At 37.6% G+C, this 17,834-nt stretch overlaps 1 protein-coding gene across 1 annotated transcript in view; it reads right to left on the bottom strand.

Annotated features, from left to right (window-relative positions):
- Positions 1 to 16,622, bottom strand: part of LOC139730316 (polypeptide N-acetylgalactosaminyltransferase 10-like) — a 60,434-nt gene extending 43,812 nt beyond the window's left edge. Inside the window, exons 1-3 of the mRNA XM_071641187.1 lie at positions 16,495 to 16,622; positions 14,642 to 15,246; positions 3,208 to 3,319 (exon numbers count right to left, since the gene is read on the bottom strand). Of these exons, the coding sequence (XP_071497288.1) occupies positions 3,208 to 3,319; positions 14,642 to 14,872 (343 nt within the window). The 5' untranslated portion in view covers positions 14,873 to 15,246; positions 16,495 to 16,622. The remainder of the gene's footprint in view (positions 1 to 3,207; positions 3,320 to 14,641; positions 15,247 to 16,494) is intronic.
- Between the last annotated feature and the right edge of the window lie 1,212 nt (positions 16,623 to 17,834).

Genomic DNA, 17,834 nt, shown 5'->3' with positions numbered 1-17,834 from the left:
ACCTACAACCCTCCTTGCTCCTGTTATGTTACTAGGGCAATTCCCATTACATTAAAAACAAACAAACAACACATATAAAATTTATACATTTGCATGTGCAGCACCCAAATTGTGGAAAGACCTACCTCTACAAAGTGGAAATTCAATATCACCAAACACCATCAAATGAAAAATTAGAAGTTCATCTTTCTAAAAAGATATTCATAAATTGTGAATACGTGTACTTGAACATCAGGAGCTCTTGGCAGCATGGTAGCATATAATTTAATTCCTATGCTGTAGAATGATATGTTATCAATCAATTGATAATAATTTCCCTGTTTCAAGGTCTGGGTTTTGACACAATGCCATTGGAAAAGCGCTAAACACAGTATTTGTGCAATTTTTGAGCAATGCAGCTGATTCAGATAAAGTATTTATACAATGTATGTGCCTTGACTACGAGGGAGGTGCCCTCCATTATACAGTACTTAATAATTACTTTGAACATCTCTTGATGCTGGGTGCAGATGGGACTTGGTATAAAAATAACAGACATCAAAGTTTTTGCAAGCCTTCTCTACTTCTGAAGGAATAAAATGAATTTTATGATTTGATTTGCATGCATCAGGCAAATACTTGTCACAATGGGAGAGTACACAGGATTTCTCCTTCTAAAGCAGATTGAATCACAATTGTAAATACAACGGCATCAGCTGCCGACAAAAGGGAATATAAGAGATATTTTGAATTGCCAAATTTGAAAGAGTGTATCATTATCAAACACAATCTGAGTGTCATAATAACTTTACATCATTGGATAGCTTAATGATGCACTCTTTCAAATTCTGCAGTGGGGAAAAAATGGTTGAAAATTCTCCTAAATCATTTATGTGGGCAACTGACAATGACAAGTAAATGTGACATGTACACCCCAAATAAAGTGTTGACTTCTAAATTGACCCTTTGCTTTTTTTAATATTGCTATCAATGGGTGCAAGTGAAGGTTTTTACACATTGCATAAAAGCATACTATGGAGCATACATGAGCATTACACATTAAAATGAAATTTTCATCAATTCTATACAATCCTGGAAACCGAGCAAGGGATAATTAGCACCACGTATCATTTACAGAAGCGTCCATGTAAAATATTGGCTATGGTGCACATACGCAGGTTGTGCTGTGGTGGTGGTGATATAAAAATGGCTACCATCAAAAATTGAATGTGTTCTCACAGTAATTTGACAAACCCATCAAATGTAATGGGTGGTGATGATGGCTGTAAGCGACATACCACACACACAATGTTCTAACCTCAGGTTCAGCATGCTGTTGAGATGATTACAAGACAAGATACAAGACTACACAACAGCGCGAGGGTTTCATAACTTGTTACCCTCCCTCAACAGCACTTTGAACACTTCAAACAGAATATTCTGTTCAATATGATTCTTCCCTTGCCAGTCATCACGTATAATGTACATGATCTTTCTGCAGGGTATTAACCTGTCACTTATATTAATTTTAGTTTCTACCTAAGTTTCAATTGATCAAACTTGATGGCTTCCTGGTTTGACATTGCTTTAGTACAGTATACAGTACCAAACAGAAGTCTCAGACTTGTAACCCATGCACACTGTTGCTAAATGGTAGTAATCATACTACAGAGTAATGATGGTGAGGATAATAATGATAATAATAATAATAATAATAATGATAATGATGATGACAATAGTAATAATAATAATGATAATAATGATAATACATGATAAACATAAGGACAATGATATAATCATTCTAAGAACAATAACATTAATAACTAGAGAAGCACTCTGAGAGCGCAGACCTCCGCCAAGCATGCAAATCATTTTCACTACTGATCTTGTTCTTCCATAGAGATACACGTATCAGTGATTTCCACCCATACGTATTTATAGCATTGTGTGCTGAAAGTTGCCTGATTTCCCAATATAGAAGCCTTTGTTACGTCACAAACCCTCAGCTACACGGCGCGCCTCATCCCAGCAGAAACCAGAGCACGCACTTTAGTGCGTGCAGGCAAACCTCAAATACACGTGGCCTGAACTCCCAAGTTCATTGACCCTACCTGCCAAACTATCAAAAATCCTTCATAAATTCCCCAAACATTCTCGGATCACTACCAAAAGTTAATCGTTTGTTACTTGTGTCATTCTCAACCTTTCCTGCAAGTTTCATCCCAATCCGTTAACTCCTTTTTGAGTTATTTTGCACACGGACAAACTAACCAACTAACTATTAAAACTAACAAACAAACTAACAGTAACAAAAACATAACCTCCTCCCTTGGTGGAGGTAACTAGAGAAGCACTCTAAGAGCACAGATCTCCACCAAGCAGCTCATTTCCACCACTTATTTCGTTCTTCCATAGAGACCAGTGATTTCACCCACAAATATACATGCTGAAAATTGCCCATTTTTCCAATATAGAAGCCTTTTGTAATATGTCATCAACTTCCAGCTGCATGGTGCGCCTTGCCGTAGCAGAAACTAGAGCACGCACTTCAATGGGCATAATATTATATCGATGGCCTTATGCCAAAAGGGCCTTAAAGAACTTCCCCTGTTACGCCAAAAGGGCACTAATAGTGTACAAAATCTATAGCATTAAGGGCCTTTTTGGCATAACAGTGGAAGTGGTTTAAGGCCCTTTTGGCATAAGACGATATGCAAACCTCAAAAAAGCTCAGCTTGAACTCCCAAGTTCATTGACCCCACCTGCCAAAATATTGAAAATCCGTCATAAAATCCATAAAAATTCCCAGATTGCTACCCAAATTTAATCTTTTGTTCCTCTGTCATTCTCAACCTTTCCAGTAGGAAGTTCCATCGAAATTCTTTAAAAAATTTTTGTGTTATTCTGCACACAGACAAACCAACCAACCAACAAACAAACAACCGCCGATGAAAACATAACCTCCTCCCTTGGTGGAGGTAACTATAAATGCAAGATTCACACAGCACGTAATATGGACATTTCTATATTGCTCAACCTACAAATTTGTATTTCCAAGTTTGTCCGCAGTTTCAAGATGAATGGTGATGACTGACAGATATAGGACATACTTGAAAATGACTTGAAGAATTACAGAAATACCTTCATTAAAAAATCATGGTGTGATACAAACTATAGAAAGAAAGAGTAAATTGTCCTAAACTCCTGGCAATCCACATCTCCACTTACCAGTTCTCTGCTTGTCGGCTTCCATGGCGGCGTGGTCATGCCAGTCTATTCTCTTTAACTCATGCTCACCAGCAGCAAAATTTACTGGGTTATCATTGATTGCTTCTGCATTCTGAGAGGTGAAATAATTGGGAAAGGCAAAAAAAAAAAAGACGACAATCATTATCACATTACCATCATCTACTGTAAAACGAGGAATTTTCGCGTGCATTTTAATTTCGCGAATTTCGCGAGCTCCGAAATTCGCGAAACTAAAATGCACGTGAAAGTTTTTGTCTACACTACATGCATTGAACGCCAGTGGCAATTCGCGAAAATTTCATGCCACGAAAAAGGCTGTCGGCTCCAATTCGCGAAAATTTCATGCCGCGAATATATCATGTTTTACAGTATTCATTTATTCAAACATACCAAAAGTTAATAAAACAAATTTTGCAATGCAACATTAGAATGTGATGCACTGAACTAAGTTGTTTAACTAGGGCATGCTGCCTGCACTTTATGAAGGTGATTTTCCTAAAAGCTTACATACATTTACAGTGAATATTACACATTATCTCAAGAGATTCACAATGTATGCCTTTACAACAAAATTTCTGGGTTTCTTGTTAAGTTTGTTTGATATTTTAATAAACATACTTTCTCTGTGTCGGGAGAGGTTAGCTTTCAGCGTAAACAAAGAAAATCAGCTTCAGTTTTGGGGCTCACTGATGAGAAATATACATGTAAGTACTGACAGCAATTCTCAACAATCACTGATAATAAAGAAAATATTCTTTTAGGCTGAAGTTACTTAGTAGAAAAGACAAATATTGATAGAGTTACAAAATTAGAAAAATAGCAAAAAATAAGTCTTACTCAGTACAAAAATATACAAATAAAAACATGTCAATATCTCATGGCAACTCAGGTGAAACGTGAAAAAGTCAGCATAACAGAATTTCCCTTTCACTGTACATTTGAATACAGTATAATAATAGAAAAGAGGATAGTCTTGACACAGTGAGTGCAGCATATTGCAACGTATGTACAATGTAACTGGCATTGAGCATTTTGTACAGTGTACAGTGGGACCCCACAGCTAAAGTCAAATTTCAGATCAAGTCCCCAACAGCAAGGGTCTCATTTGGAGGCAAGAACAATGTACATGATGTCATCTCCACCTATGTTGGCAGTAATGAATCCTAAAAGTTTTCTTGTGACATGTACTTTGTTTGTTTATTGTTGTTATTGTTGTTGTTGTTTTTTTCATACAGGTCTGGTCTTTTGATGCTGAGTTTATTGCTGTTGTTTTTTTAATTTGTATTGTTATTTACATTGCTCCAATGCAAATATCTCACAGTTAATACATTTCTAGCCAAGTGTGACTTTGGCACAAACATAAGCACAATACACTTCAGCACAGCTGTTTCTATAATGAATGTTGTACACATCTGTACACATACCTATACACAGTATTCTACAGCTCTGTAAACTCACGATTGCTAATCCATGCTTCCGTGTCTTTCTTTGACAATCAATGAAAGGATTATGTAAAGTTAATGGACCAGGCCAAGGTCAGAGGTAGGTATTGTAGCATGTATTAAAATATTTTGTTTCATGTAAAAGCATAGAACTTAATGTACACTAGCATGTACCACAGATATTATCTATCATCCATGAATGTGGTCTTTTCAGTTAAAATCTCATCGACTACTGCATAAACAGCTCTGTCACCTCGCATTTCTAATTAACCTGAAAATGTTAGGATTGTAACTGTAAAGCTATGATTTAGATATCAAACAATGTTTTATCTTTTTTTATTTATTTTGACAAGTTACTAAGAATATGACTGGAAAAAGTGACTGTACCATAACCATAACATTTCTGTGAGGGACTTAGCAAACAAGAAACAGGAATTGAAAACTAGAATGGTGTATGATGGCACAGCATGTTCCTAATCGGCATTCATGAAATTGATCTGGCAGTTTTGGGTTTCAGTGCACAACGAGCAAAGGATAAAGCACGAGTGAAGCTCCACTGAGAATATAAAACCTTGATTTTTTTTTTTTTTTTGCACCTCACAGGGAGACAGCAGAGTATCAAATTTAATACTGAATTCATCAGTTTAGGTAATGGCCCCTGTTACATGATCAGGTAAATGTTTGCGGTTAAGGTCTGAAGTGCAGGACTGCCTGCAATATGGTATGACATTTCTCACAAGATACTTTACAGTCAGCATACTGTTGCATTGGAAATTTTCACAAAATCAAGTAATGCAGCTGTAGTTTGTACAGCTGTATACTCAGTCAAGCAAGATGAATTTTATGTGTACGGGTACCAAGTATTTTATTTCACTGACTGCTGCATGTTATAAATGTAACTTTGCATGGTTATGTTATATACCACAAAATACAAAATTATTTGTATGATATGTGCCATTTTTCAAATATATTAAAAAACTTAAAAATTGGAAAGTATCAAAATATCTTGCATTTGGCTTTACTCTCGAGGTCTATAGCCAAAACACTGCATAATGGTAAACCTTATAGTGCAGTAAGCAGTGATGGTCAAATAGCAAAGACTGAATTTGGATTTAATACGTATTTGGTACATGTACTATGTAATTTGATAAGTGCAGGGGCCAAACTTGGTAACATTATGACAACGCACAACAGCTGCTACTTATTCAGTGAAAGTGTCTATTACAGTGCCAGCTGTTTCCTCTCATTTGATTTTTGATATTATCAATCACAAATTAAAATGAAACACATTCAGAGACTGGAAATTAATAAAGGCTAGACTTTACGTACAGTGTCGGACATCACCAATACAAGTGTTACAGGAAAATTTGTACACTGTAGTTCCATAATTTTATTTTACAATGTATGTTCAAAGTAAATTTTCAGTGAGACATTGGCCATTCTCTGTCTGATTTTACTTTTTCAATGTGAACATGGGGTGGGGTTTCACTGATCACTGGAATAGCGGTACCAGAAATTATACTTTCAGCTCTGTAGGATCTGCATTGTAGGCTCTTGCTATACATGTAGCTAACTTTTGTAGAAGTCTTTCAGTACTTTGATGGCTGAAAATCAGTAATTTGCACCTTTTTTGAATGAAAATCAGTAATCCTTAACAGTGTAATAGAATAAATCACAGGCAGTGATTTCTAAACCAGTAATTTGCATGCAACCTTCAGTATTCTTTTTCCAATTTCAGTAGAAGTTACTGAAAATCAGTACTAGGTGGCACCTCAGAATATTGTATTCAATGCAACCATCAAATTGGCTGTCAATGATACAAAGTCTGTACTGGTTTCACATACACATTGTAGACTTTTAATAAAACAGACAACTTGCCAAGCCTCATTATGTAGTGATACTAGTTGTATTATCTTATGGTACTATCAATAAATCAGGGGGGAATTCATGTAAGAAATGTATGAACTCAGGACAGCCACACTGTGAGGTTGCCCTGAGCGAATTACTCAAATGTACAGAAACTACTTTATGTTTCAATATAATAGATTCACAAAACATGTGCAGTTTCTGAGAAGTGTAATCATAAGTTACGTTCACAAGCAGTTGCAAAACTTGAAGTTAATACAGTAGGTCGAAAACTTAACTGTCAATGATATCAAGCTCCACTCATGAATTCATGACGCGGGTTCACACGCGCACCTAAACTTTAAGATACAACTTACGAGCGAGCCCCACTCGATGATTACAACAGAAGTGCAGTCTTTGCTAGATGACCTTACAAATGTATGCCCATACAAAATATTGCGGTGAATGAGACGCGAGGTTCACGCTAATTCATAAGCTCGTTGATTATTGTGTCCACAAGGAGTGAAACTACAAGTTGGGACCCGCCGTGGCTCGTGGAGAGAACGTAAACCCTAAGATGTCTTGTGGTTCTAATCATTGACTAAACTTTAAGATTGCTAACTTTTGAGTGCGTCCACATGGTGCTAAACTACAAGCTAATCATCGAGAGTTAAGTTTTTGACCTAAACTTAAAGTTTAGGAACAGCGTGTGAACCTATTACTACAAAGTGTATAGTCTTCCATCAGGGTTGTGAGTGGAGTTGAGCAAAATCAAACAAAACAAAACAAACAAAAAACTCCCCTGAAGATTCCAAAACTGCAGTGAAATATTAATTGGTTACTTGGATAACGTACTTCACAAAACAGACAGTGAATATTTCAAGTTTACTACAAATTTTTTTTTAATGCCTCGTCTTTTGTTTGTTTATTTTTTTCTTTTTATAGACATCCCCATGGGGAATTTTACTAATGGTGTAAGACTTACAAATACAAATCAAACTTTAAGGTCACTTGGAGATCCATTTCACACATCAATGCAAACTTTGATTAGAATGGAGTGAAGCACTTTGGGCATTTTATGTTAAGGTTGATCACTGACATCTAAAGGACTCTAATGTACATTTTGTACCATATGCAGCAGCCAGCTTTGGATGTTTCTGGCTACCCTTGGTCCATCATACTCTAAACCTCTTTTAAACCTTTCATGCACTGGATAAAAGACATCCATTATCATCGACTGTCCAAGAAGAGTGCTATGTGAGTTTCCCTTGATGATCCACTCATGCAAACTTTATTAGGATGGTGTAGACCAAGATCTCCATTACTGTGCCTCCTATAATACATGTACATTGTACACTGTATGTACCAGTATGGGTACATGTCCCAGTAGTATTAGCCTGGTCAGAGTCACGTATACATTGTATGCACAAACTGTGTACCATGCATTAACATGTGAAGACATGGACAATACCCAATATGAGTACTTTGTACAATTCATTGTCATTTATATTATTCTCCAAAGTGAGGTACAGCTGTACATCATCATGTACAGTACTGTACCACAATTTAGCAGGTCTGTATCCGCTTTGAGATGAATCTCTGGGCTTTTAGAAAAGGCTTAATACAGTTTCTCTGGAACCACCTAAAACTTTGTACTTGTGTGTCCATTACCAAAATTTACAACTGAATTGGTATCCAGCAGGCCAGAACTTTGTGCCCTATACAATCTACACATGCAGTGACCATCGGCATAATTGGATCTGTGTTAAAGGACAAGTTCACCTTCATAAACATAAGGATTGAGAGAATGTAGCAATATTAGTAGAACACATCATTGAAAGTTTGAGGAAAATCGGACAATCCGTTCAAAAGTTATGAATTTTTGAAGTTTTTGTGCAGTAACCGCTGGATGAGAAGACTACTGCAGTGTGTGAAAAACTTAGATGTCACATGCGTACAACAATATAAGGAAAATATAAAGAGAATTTCACAAAATTTCATCTTATGAAAAAAGTACACATTCCCCCGACTCGTTACCGATAAATGTTATGGGTAATATTATTCCCCCTGCCTTTAGAAAGAGGCAAGTCAAGTGCTCTTTTATTATGCGAAAAAAGTGAAAATATGTTGAATTTTCTTTATATTTTCTTTATACTGTTGTACGCATATGACTCACAAGCTGTAGTAGTCTCCTCATCCAGCGGTTCCAAAACAGAAATTTTAAAAATGCATAACTTTTGCATCGATTGTCCAATTTTCCTTAAACTTTCACTGATGTGTTCTACTAATATTGTTGCATTCTCTCAATCCTTATGTTTATGAAGGTGAACTTGTCCTTTAATTTGAGATCTGGGTGTTGACGGAAAATAATGTGTGCTTCCTCATTGATTTCTGAGTGTTAGACCCCCATCCATCTGTGCTGTGTTCAAACAACATTTGTTATTTCTCACATCAATCACGTGTCAATACATTGATAATCTACATGTAAGACTAGCAATAGAAAAGCTTTGATATCTCTTTGCATGGTCGCCTTCTGTGCCATGAATAAGGGGTTATGCATGGAGGGAATATTGTAAAAGTGGACATTTTCTCAGTGTGGCATGTCTATGCATTTCACATGATAAAAAACAAGTGTGAAAATAAAAATATGCAAGTTTTTGTGCTCGTTATAGTATTCTATTATACATCTGGTGTACTATTCTCTTTTGATTCCACAAAATTGAAAATATCAAAAGTTACTACATCTGTAGTGCAAAATTTTTTGCCTAGCTACAACATGAATTTGTACAATAGTCCAGTCAATATTGTGTGTATTGGTTATTGCTTCCATACATGTACAAAGCTTCAGCCTGGACCAATTAAAACAAGCATAATGATGTACAGTGTACAAAATATTGCATGGATGTATTCTATCATACAGTGTACTATCAATCAAAAACAGGTCACTTCCAAAACAGCACATGGAAGAAACTATGTGTATCTGAACATGGACCTACATGATCTGAAGTACTGTATACGCTATAATTTTCGCGTACATAAATTTTCGCAAATTGCCGCTGTCACACATTTTCGCGAGTGGTTAAATTCGCGATTGGGGGACCAGAGAAAATATGAAGTGGCAAAGAAAGTGTGAATTTTCAACTTACTGGCAAATAAGAATGATACTAGTTATACACTGCATGAAAAAAACATACCAAACTCTGCGAACTAGTAAGTTAGAATTCAACATTTTTGAAGTGGTTAAGTCCATCGCGCTAGATTTCTGACGAGTGGTACGAGGGGTACGAGTAAAATTCAACGGCAACCAGCTGGAGCATACGAAGCCCCGGCCCCTAAAGTTGACATGTGAATGTAGCGGCATGCAAACGCAAGAGCTAGTGCTAATACGGTACATGTAATCCAAGGGTGACACGCCGCGCGTTTGTAACGTTGTGGCGCAATATATGTACGTAAACAAGCTTAGCCAGTATGGTCTGTTCGGTAAGCCTTGACATGGTATACTAGTACATGTACTGAAATGTTCGTATCATCAAGGCAAGGGATTCATTTTGGAAGGTAATATTTTCGCGCGTTGTTAATTTCGCGAATAGCTCCCGACTCGCGAAATTCGCGAAAATAAAACCCACGCGAAATATATAGCGTATACAGTACTTATGACTGCTACACGGTACATTTAGTTGACTGGGATAATGTACATGGATGTATTTCCTTCTTGCACAATCCCAACATTCTGAAAAATATCTGTACAGTGGTACAGCTGAAAGTCTTTGATAATGACAATTTATACATTGTAGGATCAATTTTTTAAGATACAGTAATCCTGTTTATGAAGAAATGTTTCTTTGTCTATTTCTATCTCCTTCTTAAACCAAATTGAATTGCCACTGGACTTTCCTACAGCTGTAGCTGTGCACTATTATGGATGCAACCTGTGCAATCAAGCAAAAGTCAACTTCCATCAGTTGTAGCTAAAGTTATGACTTGGTAGCCACACACTGACACTGCAGCAAAAGTTATGTAACTTCAGCCTTGATCTTGACCTTTCAAGCATCAGTAAATCTTTATTTTGACAAATGACATTTCTTCATCAAATACATTTGTCAAGCAACCTTTGATATTGAACTTTAATGCAATCATTTCACATGAACAACTGTTGAATTATTTTTCTTCCCCCCCCCCCCCCCCCCCCCCCCCATCATATCACATCAAAATGTCAATTGACATTTCTGGTTAAAGTTGCTGTTTGAAAAAGCTGTAAAAGTAGAAATTTTTGCAATATGTGGAACTTTTCACACATTTCACACAACCAGAATCTAGAACAAAAATAAAAACATAAATATCTTTGCTTGTTATATGTACCACTATACAATTTAGTGTCTTGATTTTTAAAATGCAGAATGACAAACATGCCAAATTCATAATACCTGGCAGAGTGCACAAAATTACTTGCGCAAAAATATCCAGTATTTATTTTGGCCAAAGTTCAGTGACCTCTGACCCCGAGGGATGCCCTAGATCTAAATAAGACAAGTATACTATCAACAAAGTCTACCAAGAATGTTTCCTTACATCATAACAGCAAGAGATATACATGAAGATCCCAGGCACACAGACAGACAGACAAAACCATGAATGGACCCCCAAACACACTGAATAATTCTTCTGACCCTCTGGGGGGCAAGCATAAAAATAAGCAAACAAAAAAGCAATCAATCAAAATTCAGGTATGATACAGGTACCAGTATTCAAAATCCAAAATATATACTGTCTGCATACTCCACATCAAGTGTTTGCCCAAGTTCTCAAGATTTGGCCCTCTCATGGGGATCACTTCAAATGCCATTACCACTGACTGTGCTCCAGCAGTTGCCATTGGTCATGACAATGTACATAATGGTAGCAATGAACTAACAGGAGGAAAAAAACAACAACAAATAAAATGAAATGGCTCTCATTTGACAAGTACTGTTCCTTCACATGGATTTCTTTAAAGGAATAGTATAGTTTTGGTTGAGATGGGGCTTTAGGTTTCCAACTTTTTGTGAGATAATGAGAAACCTCTCATGAACAATTCTAAGAGGAGTTAAAAGTTTCTACAATGAAAATCAGTTTTAAATGGCTGGGATATCTAACAACAAAGACGTCCTAATGAAAGGTGGGACCCACCTTTTGTTAGGACTACTTGGTCTTACTTTATTTTGGATATCTCAGGCATTTCAAAACTGATTTATATCATATAACTTTGAATTCCTCTTTAATATTTTTTAAGAGGTATATCACAAAAACTTGAAATCTGAATCCCTCATCTCAACCAAAACTACAGTGTATACCACACCTTTATTTCTCCCATTTCAGCCTGTCTGACACACCTACACTGTACTTTCATACAATTATGGACTGAAAAGAGGCCTGAGCTTTCAACCTAGGAAGAATCTTTGTCAGCTAGGCAAAATGACCATGTTATACTCCATTTCACTCCACTGACTTGCCACTATTGGATAAGCAGTTTTCAGCAGGCTCTTTTATTGCTAAGATACTGCACTGTACATTCAGACAATATGACTGAAGATGTGTCAAATCCTCTGACTGAACATCTACCTCCACCCTCTATTGCAATTCATGACGGAATTCAATCTGCCTAATCAATACAGTGTCTGCATCTATTTTTTGCAGTCATTAATGAAGCACTGGACATGCTCGTATTAGAAGCAAGCTATCACAAGACAGATCCGAGATGGCTTTCACTCCCCTCTGAAGGAATAGGCAATGAACATAGAGTGCCTCACCTAAAGGCACAAATGTTGCTGCCTGATTGAACCAGGGACTTCAAGACTGAGAGACTGTGGTCATATCCACTGATCCATAAAGGCCCTCAGTTGATAAAACCTTTTTTTTTAGTACAATTTCAATGACTAATTTGCAATAAAATATCCAGAAATGATTTACATACAAGGTGTATGTATTTATTAGTCATTTCAAGCAACAGTAATCAAGGCTTTGATCAAGTTAACCACTATACTTCACAAATATCATGTAAAAAGACATCCCAACAATACTGTGTTTCATGTGAGGATGGTTTTGACTTTTAATAGTCACTGTAAAATTCAGTAAAGAGCTGACATTAAACATGCTTGCTTGCTTGCTAGTTTGTTTATTCGTTTGTTTTAGAAGACCCTAGATAATATCCATCCCTCAGTGGCTTGCCCTTGTTTTTAAAGTGTTGATTTGGAAGGTACGACGATGTATTTACTGTAAAGGGGCAAACTTGGCAGTGGCATGAATTAGAATTTTTCAAAATCTTATCAAAGACACTTGCACATTTATGTACCGTACTTGAAAAGTGTTGTACTTATACATACATGTACAGTTGTAATACACTGTTCATCACGTATATAACGTAGGATTTCTCATACAGTTGTACTCCGACAAATACCTGGCACAAAAGCATAAATTTTATCTGCATCACTTGTAAATTACAGGTACCCTTTCCTCACCAAATGGTTCACATTTTTGAATAGATTGCCATACGTACATGTACATGACCTACAGATGATTTTAATGTTGTGAATTATACATTTGTATCATAAAATATACAGGGCAACTGTAGACTACTTTGGAATGTGTTTAAAGTGTTTCATCCATCTTGCATTATATGTATTGTACATAGTTCTGTAAGATCGGGACTTGGCATTCCATAACTATCTTGGTGACACTCTGTTGTCAATGGACATCACTGGATTTGGCACTGTCTAGAAATCTCAAATCTTCAAATCTTCATTTTGGAGAATTCATTCAAAAAAAATTAATGGAAGCACTAAAGTTAAGTCCGGCCAGAAGACTTTTTGGATGGGACAAAGAATTTTGGCTGCTAAATGACTCAGTCTATCTTGTGTACAGTACAATCCACCATATTAAGCATTGAAACTGGTTGCATGACAATTTTGCATTTACAGCAAACATTAACGTGGCACTGAGTAGGAATAAACATGACTGTGGTACTCTGTCAAAGGCAAGTAAACATGACAGTGGCACTCTATCAAAAGAAAGTAAATACAGCATGACACATCAGTGTTAAATTCTCTCCAGGAGCAAACCTAAATCATTGAAAAAAAATCCCTTTTAAACCATTATGGCACTGTGGACTCAATGCCATACAGATGTGACTGATGGAAGACAAAGAATTCTGAAAATGGAAAATTATTTTTTTTTTAGTACCGTAACATCCAACATTCAACTGCGACACAATAGTTGGTCGTGAAATTTGGCAGTGAGAGAAATAAAGAAGCAGAATTTGGCCATAAAATAGACTGATTTAGGCCCTGAAGACTAGTGGCGATCTGGCAACCCTTGTCGCGCGACATCTACACTGTAGCTGAAATGCACGCAGGATACTGAGCCGGAAGTTATTCTTCCCTTTTCTGTAAGAGAAATGTACACCCTCATAAAAATGAAAGTTTGGCAGCCCAATCACGTCACCAAAACATATCATTTCTCCAAGAATGGTGGCCTCGCAAGATCCATCTGACTCTAACACACCAGGGATTAAAGCATTGCTACAGAAAGAGTGCTTCCTTTTTTTTTTTCCGATTACACCAACTGTAGCTCCCTTCTATTATAGACAACAAAGTATTGTATGTTGTAATCAACTTGGTAAATTATTGTCACAGACTAATTGTGCATACCATACTCTTGAAAGCAATCTCATACTTTTCACAGCAAATCATATCATGTAGTCTGTTTGACCTGCAACATACAATGATTTCAGCATGGCATTTAAAGGCAGTTGTTGTTTTTGTGGTTTTTATATTTAAGGCGCGTCATTCAGATGTGAATATTTATGCCTTTATCTTTATAATATCATTATTTTATCAGTACATATAACTAATTTCTCACAAAAAATACACTTTTTGCAATTATTTTTATGCGCGCTATATGTCTGCTGTTATATGGTTGGGGCAAATAAGTTCTGGTGCACGCTGATGGCAAACTCTGATCAGTCCGGCTTGTTACATTGAGCAGGCTTCTCGGTCGCGCACACAGACCTAGATCCCTCATTTGCAAGAGTAAGAGAACATACAAATGTAGTCTCAATGCAAGTCACTCACTGGTATCATTATTTTTTTTACCTTTCCTTCAATCCTTTCTCGTCTGAGCATCATTCTTTCTTCGTGATGTTCAATTGGGTCCTCCGCCATGAAATTCAGCTGCGGGTTTCGATTGCGACGCAATGCATCATGGTCCCCCTTATCGGCGTCCAGACTAGTAGCGCTCCAGACGTAAAATAACACAAACATGGCAATGAAGACGACAACACCAAAACGGATCACCCGCTTGGTTCGAATCCTGAATATATTCATGGTCGGGTTTTTGTTTCTTTCTTTCTTTCTCAAGTGAACAACGATGCTGTTGAGTTCAAACAGTCCACGTATCAAATGGGTTTGTAAATACTGACTGGAATCAAATAATGAGATGAAGATACATGATTGTTAGCTGTCGCCACACTCGAGTGTTGTTTGGAAAGAGAAAGCAAATTGAATCTCTGGGCAGAGAGAGGCCAGGGGCATGTCCTCGGAACCTTCAAGTCCACAGGTTGTTGAGGTGCAATCCAAACAAGGACCAATCACGCGATGCAACAAACTGGGCATGCTCATGCTGCCTTCCTCCAGATTCTTCTCACTGTTTCTCTGACTTTTCACGCTTCACATGTCTCTTCCTTGAGATGTCCAACTATCTGTATGTTAAATCAAAGCAAAATAGTAAACTTACTTCTTAGAAGACATGCAAATTATAAACTCTGCACAAAGTGCTATTAACAATTACAATATCAATATCATTCTCAGGCAGCATAAACGCCATTCCCACTTACACACAATTACCACCATAAACACTTCTACTCGCCCACTCTACAGCAACATCTAAAGAACAGACATAACAATTAATCAGTATCATTGCAACCATTTCTGTACGTTCTCTGACCATGTATATAATACTTTGAAAGAGAATGCCTTGTAAACTGTTCTTTCTGTATATTTCTGCTTATAAACTACTTTATTTTTTCCAAGTTGATTGAAATTCAGTCCTTTATTTGCAATTATCAACTATATCATCAAACTCTGTTATTAATATTAGAAATTTGTGCAAAGTGCACTGCCGACCTCTCTGAGCACTACTTACACTCGTAGTACAATCATACAAAAGTGACAGAATATTCAATCAACTTGTTGAATGTGGTCGCTAACCTGGAAGAAGAACACCCTTACTCTATATTCAAGTCAAAAGAGATGAAGTAGATTCTACTTTTCTAGTACAAGTACAGCATAGTGAAGGAAAGCGAGCGAGAGAGAATATGTCGACGACTTTGCCAAAACACGAATATCCTCATGGTATTCTGTGATACTCTTGCGTAGATAGAAAAAGCTCTATTTTATGTACTCTCTCTGTTCTACAGCACCACGAGTACTTTTTAAGTAGAATGAGCGCTTTATAAGACTTATTATTCAAAATGTTGACACTTATGCCTATACTGGCTATGGAATATATCCGGGTAACTACTGGGTTTACTGCTGCCAGTGTTGGCTGGGTTTGTATGTTATACCTGAGCCCCGTCTTATAAAGCCTTCAAATCAATCACAAGTCCCCAAATCAAACGCAACTTGCATTGCAGCTCACAAGAAACTTGTGATTGATTTCTATCACAAGTCTTTATAAGACAGGCCCCTGTTTATATTACGGGGTTGTTATAAAATCATCAGTTCACTGTCGGCCGTCGGCGGAACAGACACAGAACAGCCACACAACCCAGCTACATACATGTACAGATGTAGCACGCGCACTACTAGCAGCCGCGACGGCGATACCGGGCCTCAGTGCGGTACTACGGGTGAGACAGATTGAAAGCGCCGCCGCGGCCGCGCTTGCTGACTGAATTTGTTACACCATTTACAATCCTATAAACGTGTAGTTACAGCAAAACCCTCACCTCAAAGGCAAAAACCAACGGCGATGAGAAGGTATGCTCTACGGGGACTAAAATCAAAACTACCGCTCCATGAACAGCTTACGGCAATACGATTGCCCAGCTTATACTTTTATACATACCAAAACATCGTACGGACAACTTCATCACGGGAGTACAGCTACAGGCCCCTTTCTTCCACGATCATACACCTGTCGTAGTACAGTTACAATGTGTATACATGTATTTTAGCTAGGTGTTGTTGCTTGATGCTTGGTACATGGTGTGCTGCGCGATGCGGGCGGTGCGGCATACTATACATCGATGGATGCTAGCATGCTAGTGTGTGTGCGTGGGATTCACTCCCATTCGAGAAACTATGGACCTACACAAACACTGGATGTTGTGTATGGTACGAACGGACATACGGACGGCGCGCCGTCGAGTGGGAGGAATCACCGATCGAAGTTTGTCGAGATCCACGACGCGGACGGACACAGCGCAGACGGCGGTCCGGTGGCATGGCAGCAAGAGGACAAAGTAATTATCATTGTATGAGCAGCGTCTCCCGACGGTCTCTGACTTCTCGTGGTAGCAAAGAGATTCACTTTGTGTTGTAGTCACTTTTAAATCTATTACTGCTATCACAACGCACGTTGTCGCCAAGAGGTCGCTTATTGTGATATAGGTCCAGAGCCCGGTGATGGGCCTAAATTGTATGTTATCAACTGGCAAAAATACGACAAAATAGATTTATCAATATTTTCTTTTAATATCTTCGAACTCGCTGTTATATAGAGGCTTATAGACGCTTTGTATTTATCTCTAAATCATTCATTAAATTTCATAGGAAAAATCTCAACAGTAACGCATTGATGCTATTCCATCATCTCAAAAGACAACCAACCTCAAAAGAAAACCAAAGTAACCTTGAAATTAAAAAGTTCAACGCACCTGTGACCTCCATCTTCACGTGTCCCGATCCACAACGAAAGCTACTACAACGAGAGAATCACAGATGAAACCAAACGGTACATAGTGCATGCTCCACCACCCGCCTCTGCTTCTCCCATCATACAGAATACTTCATATTTCTATTCAGTGTTTCATATTGTTCTCCGTGGTATTACAGGTTCTGCATTCCAGTCTCTTTTAACTGTTTCTATACCTTGCACTCAGTGGCTGTCAAGTAACGAGGTTGTGGCACTTCAGGAAGAGGAACGAGAAGTGCATGATAACTACAACAAACAAGGGAAATAAACAAACAAACCGAAAGGTCGTTCCTTTGTTTGACAAACAACAACAAAACAACAATAACAACAAGAAAACAAACAAAGAAAAACCGACCAACCAACCAAACAAAC

This window comes from Diadema antillarum, unplaced genomic scaffold (genome assembly GCF_040938485.1).
Source record: "Diadema antillarum isolate AM-2024a unplaced genomic scaffold, OU_Dant_1.0 seq00000301_RagTag, whole genome shotgun sequence".
NCBI lineage: Eukaryota > Metazoa > Echinodermata > Echinoidea > Diadematoida > Diadematidae > Diadema > Diadema antillarum.
The sequence above is the reverse complement of the archived record's forward strand: the minus strand, read 5'-3'. Positions and strand labels throughout refer to the sequence as shown.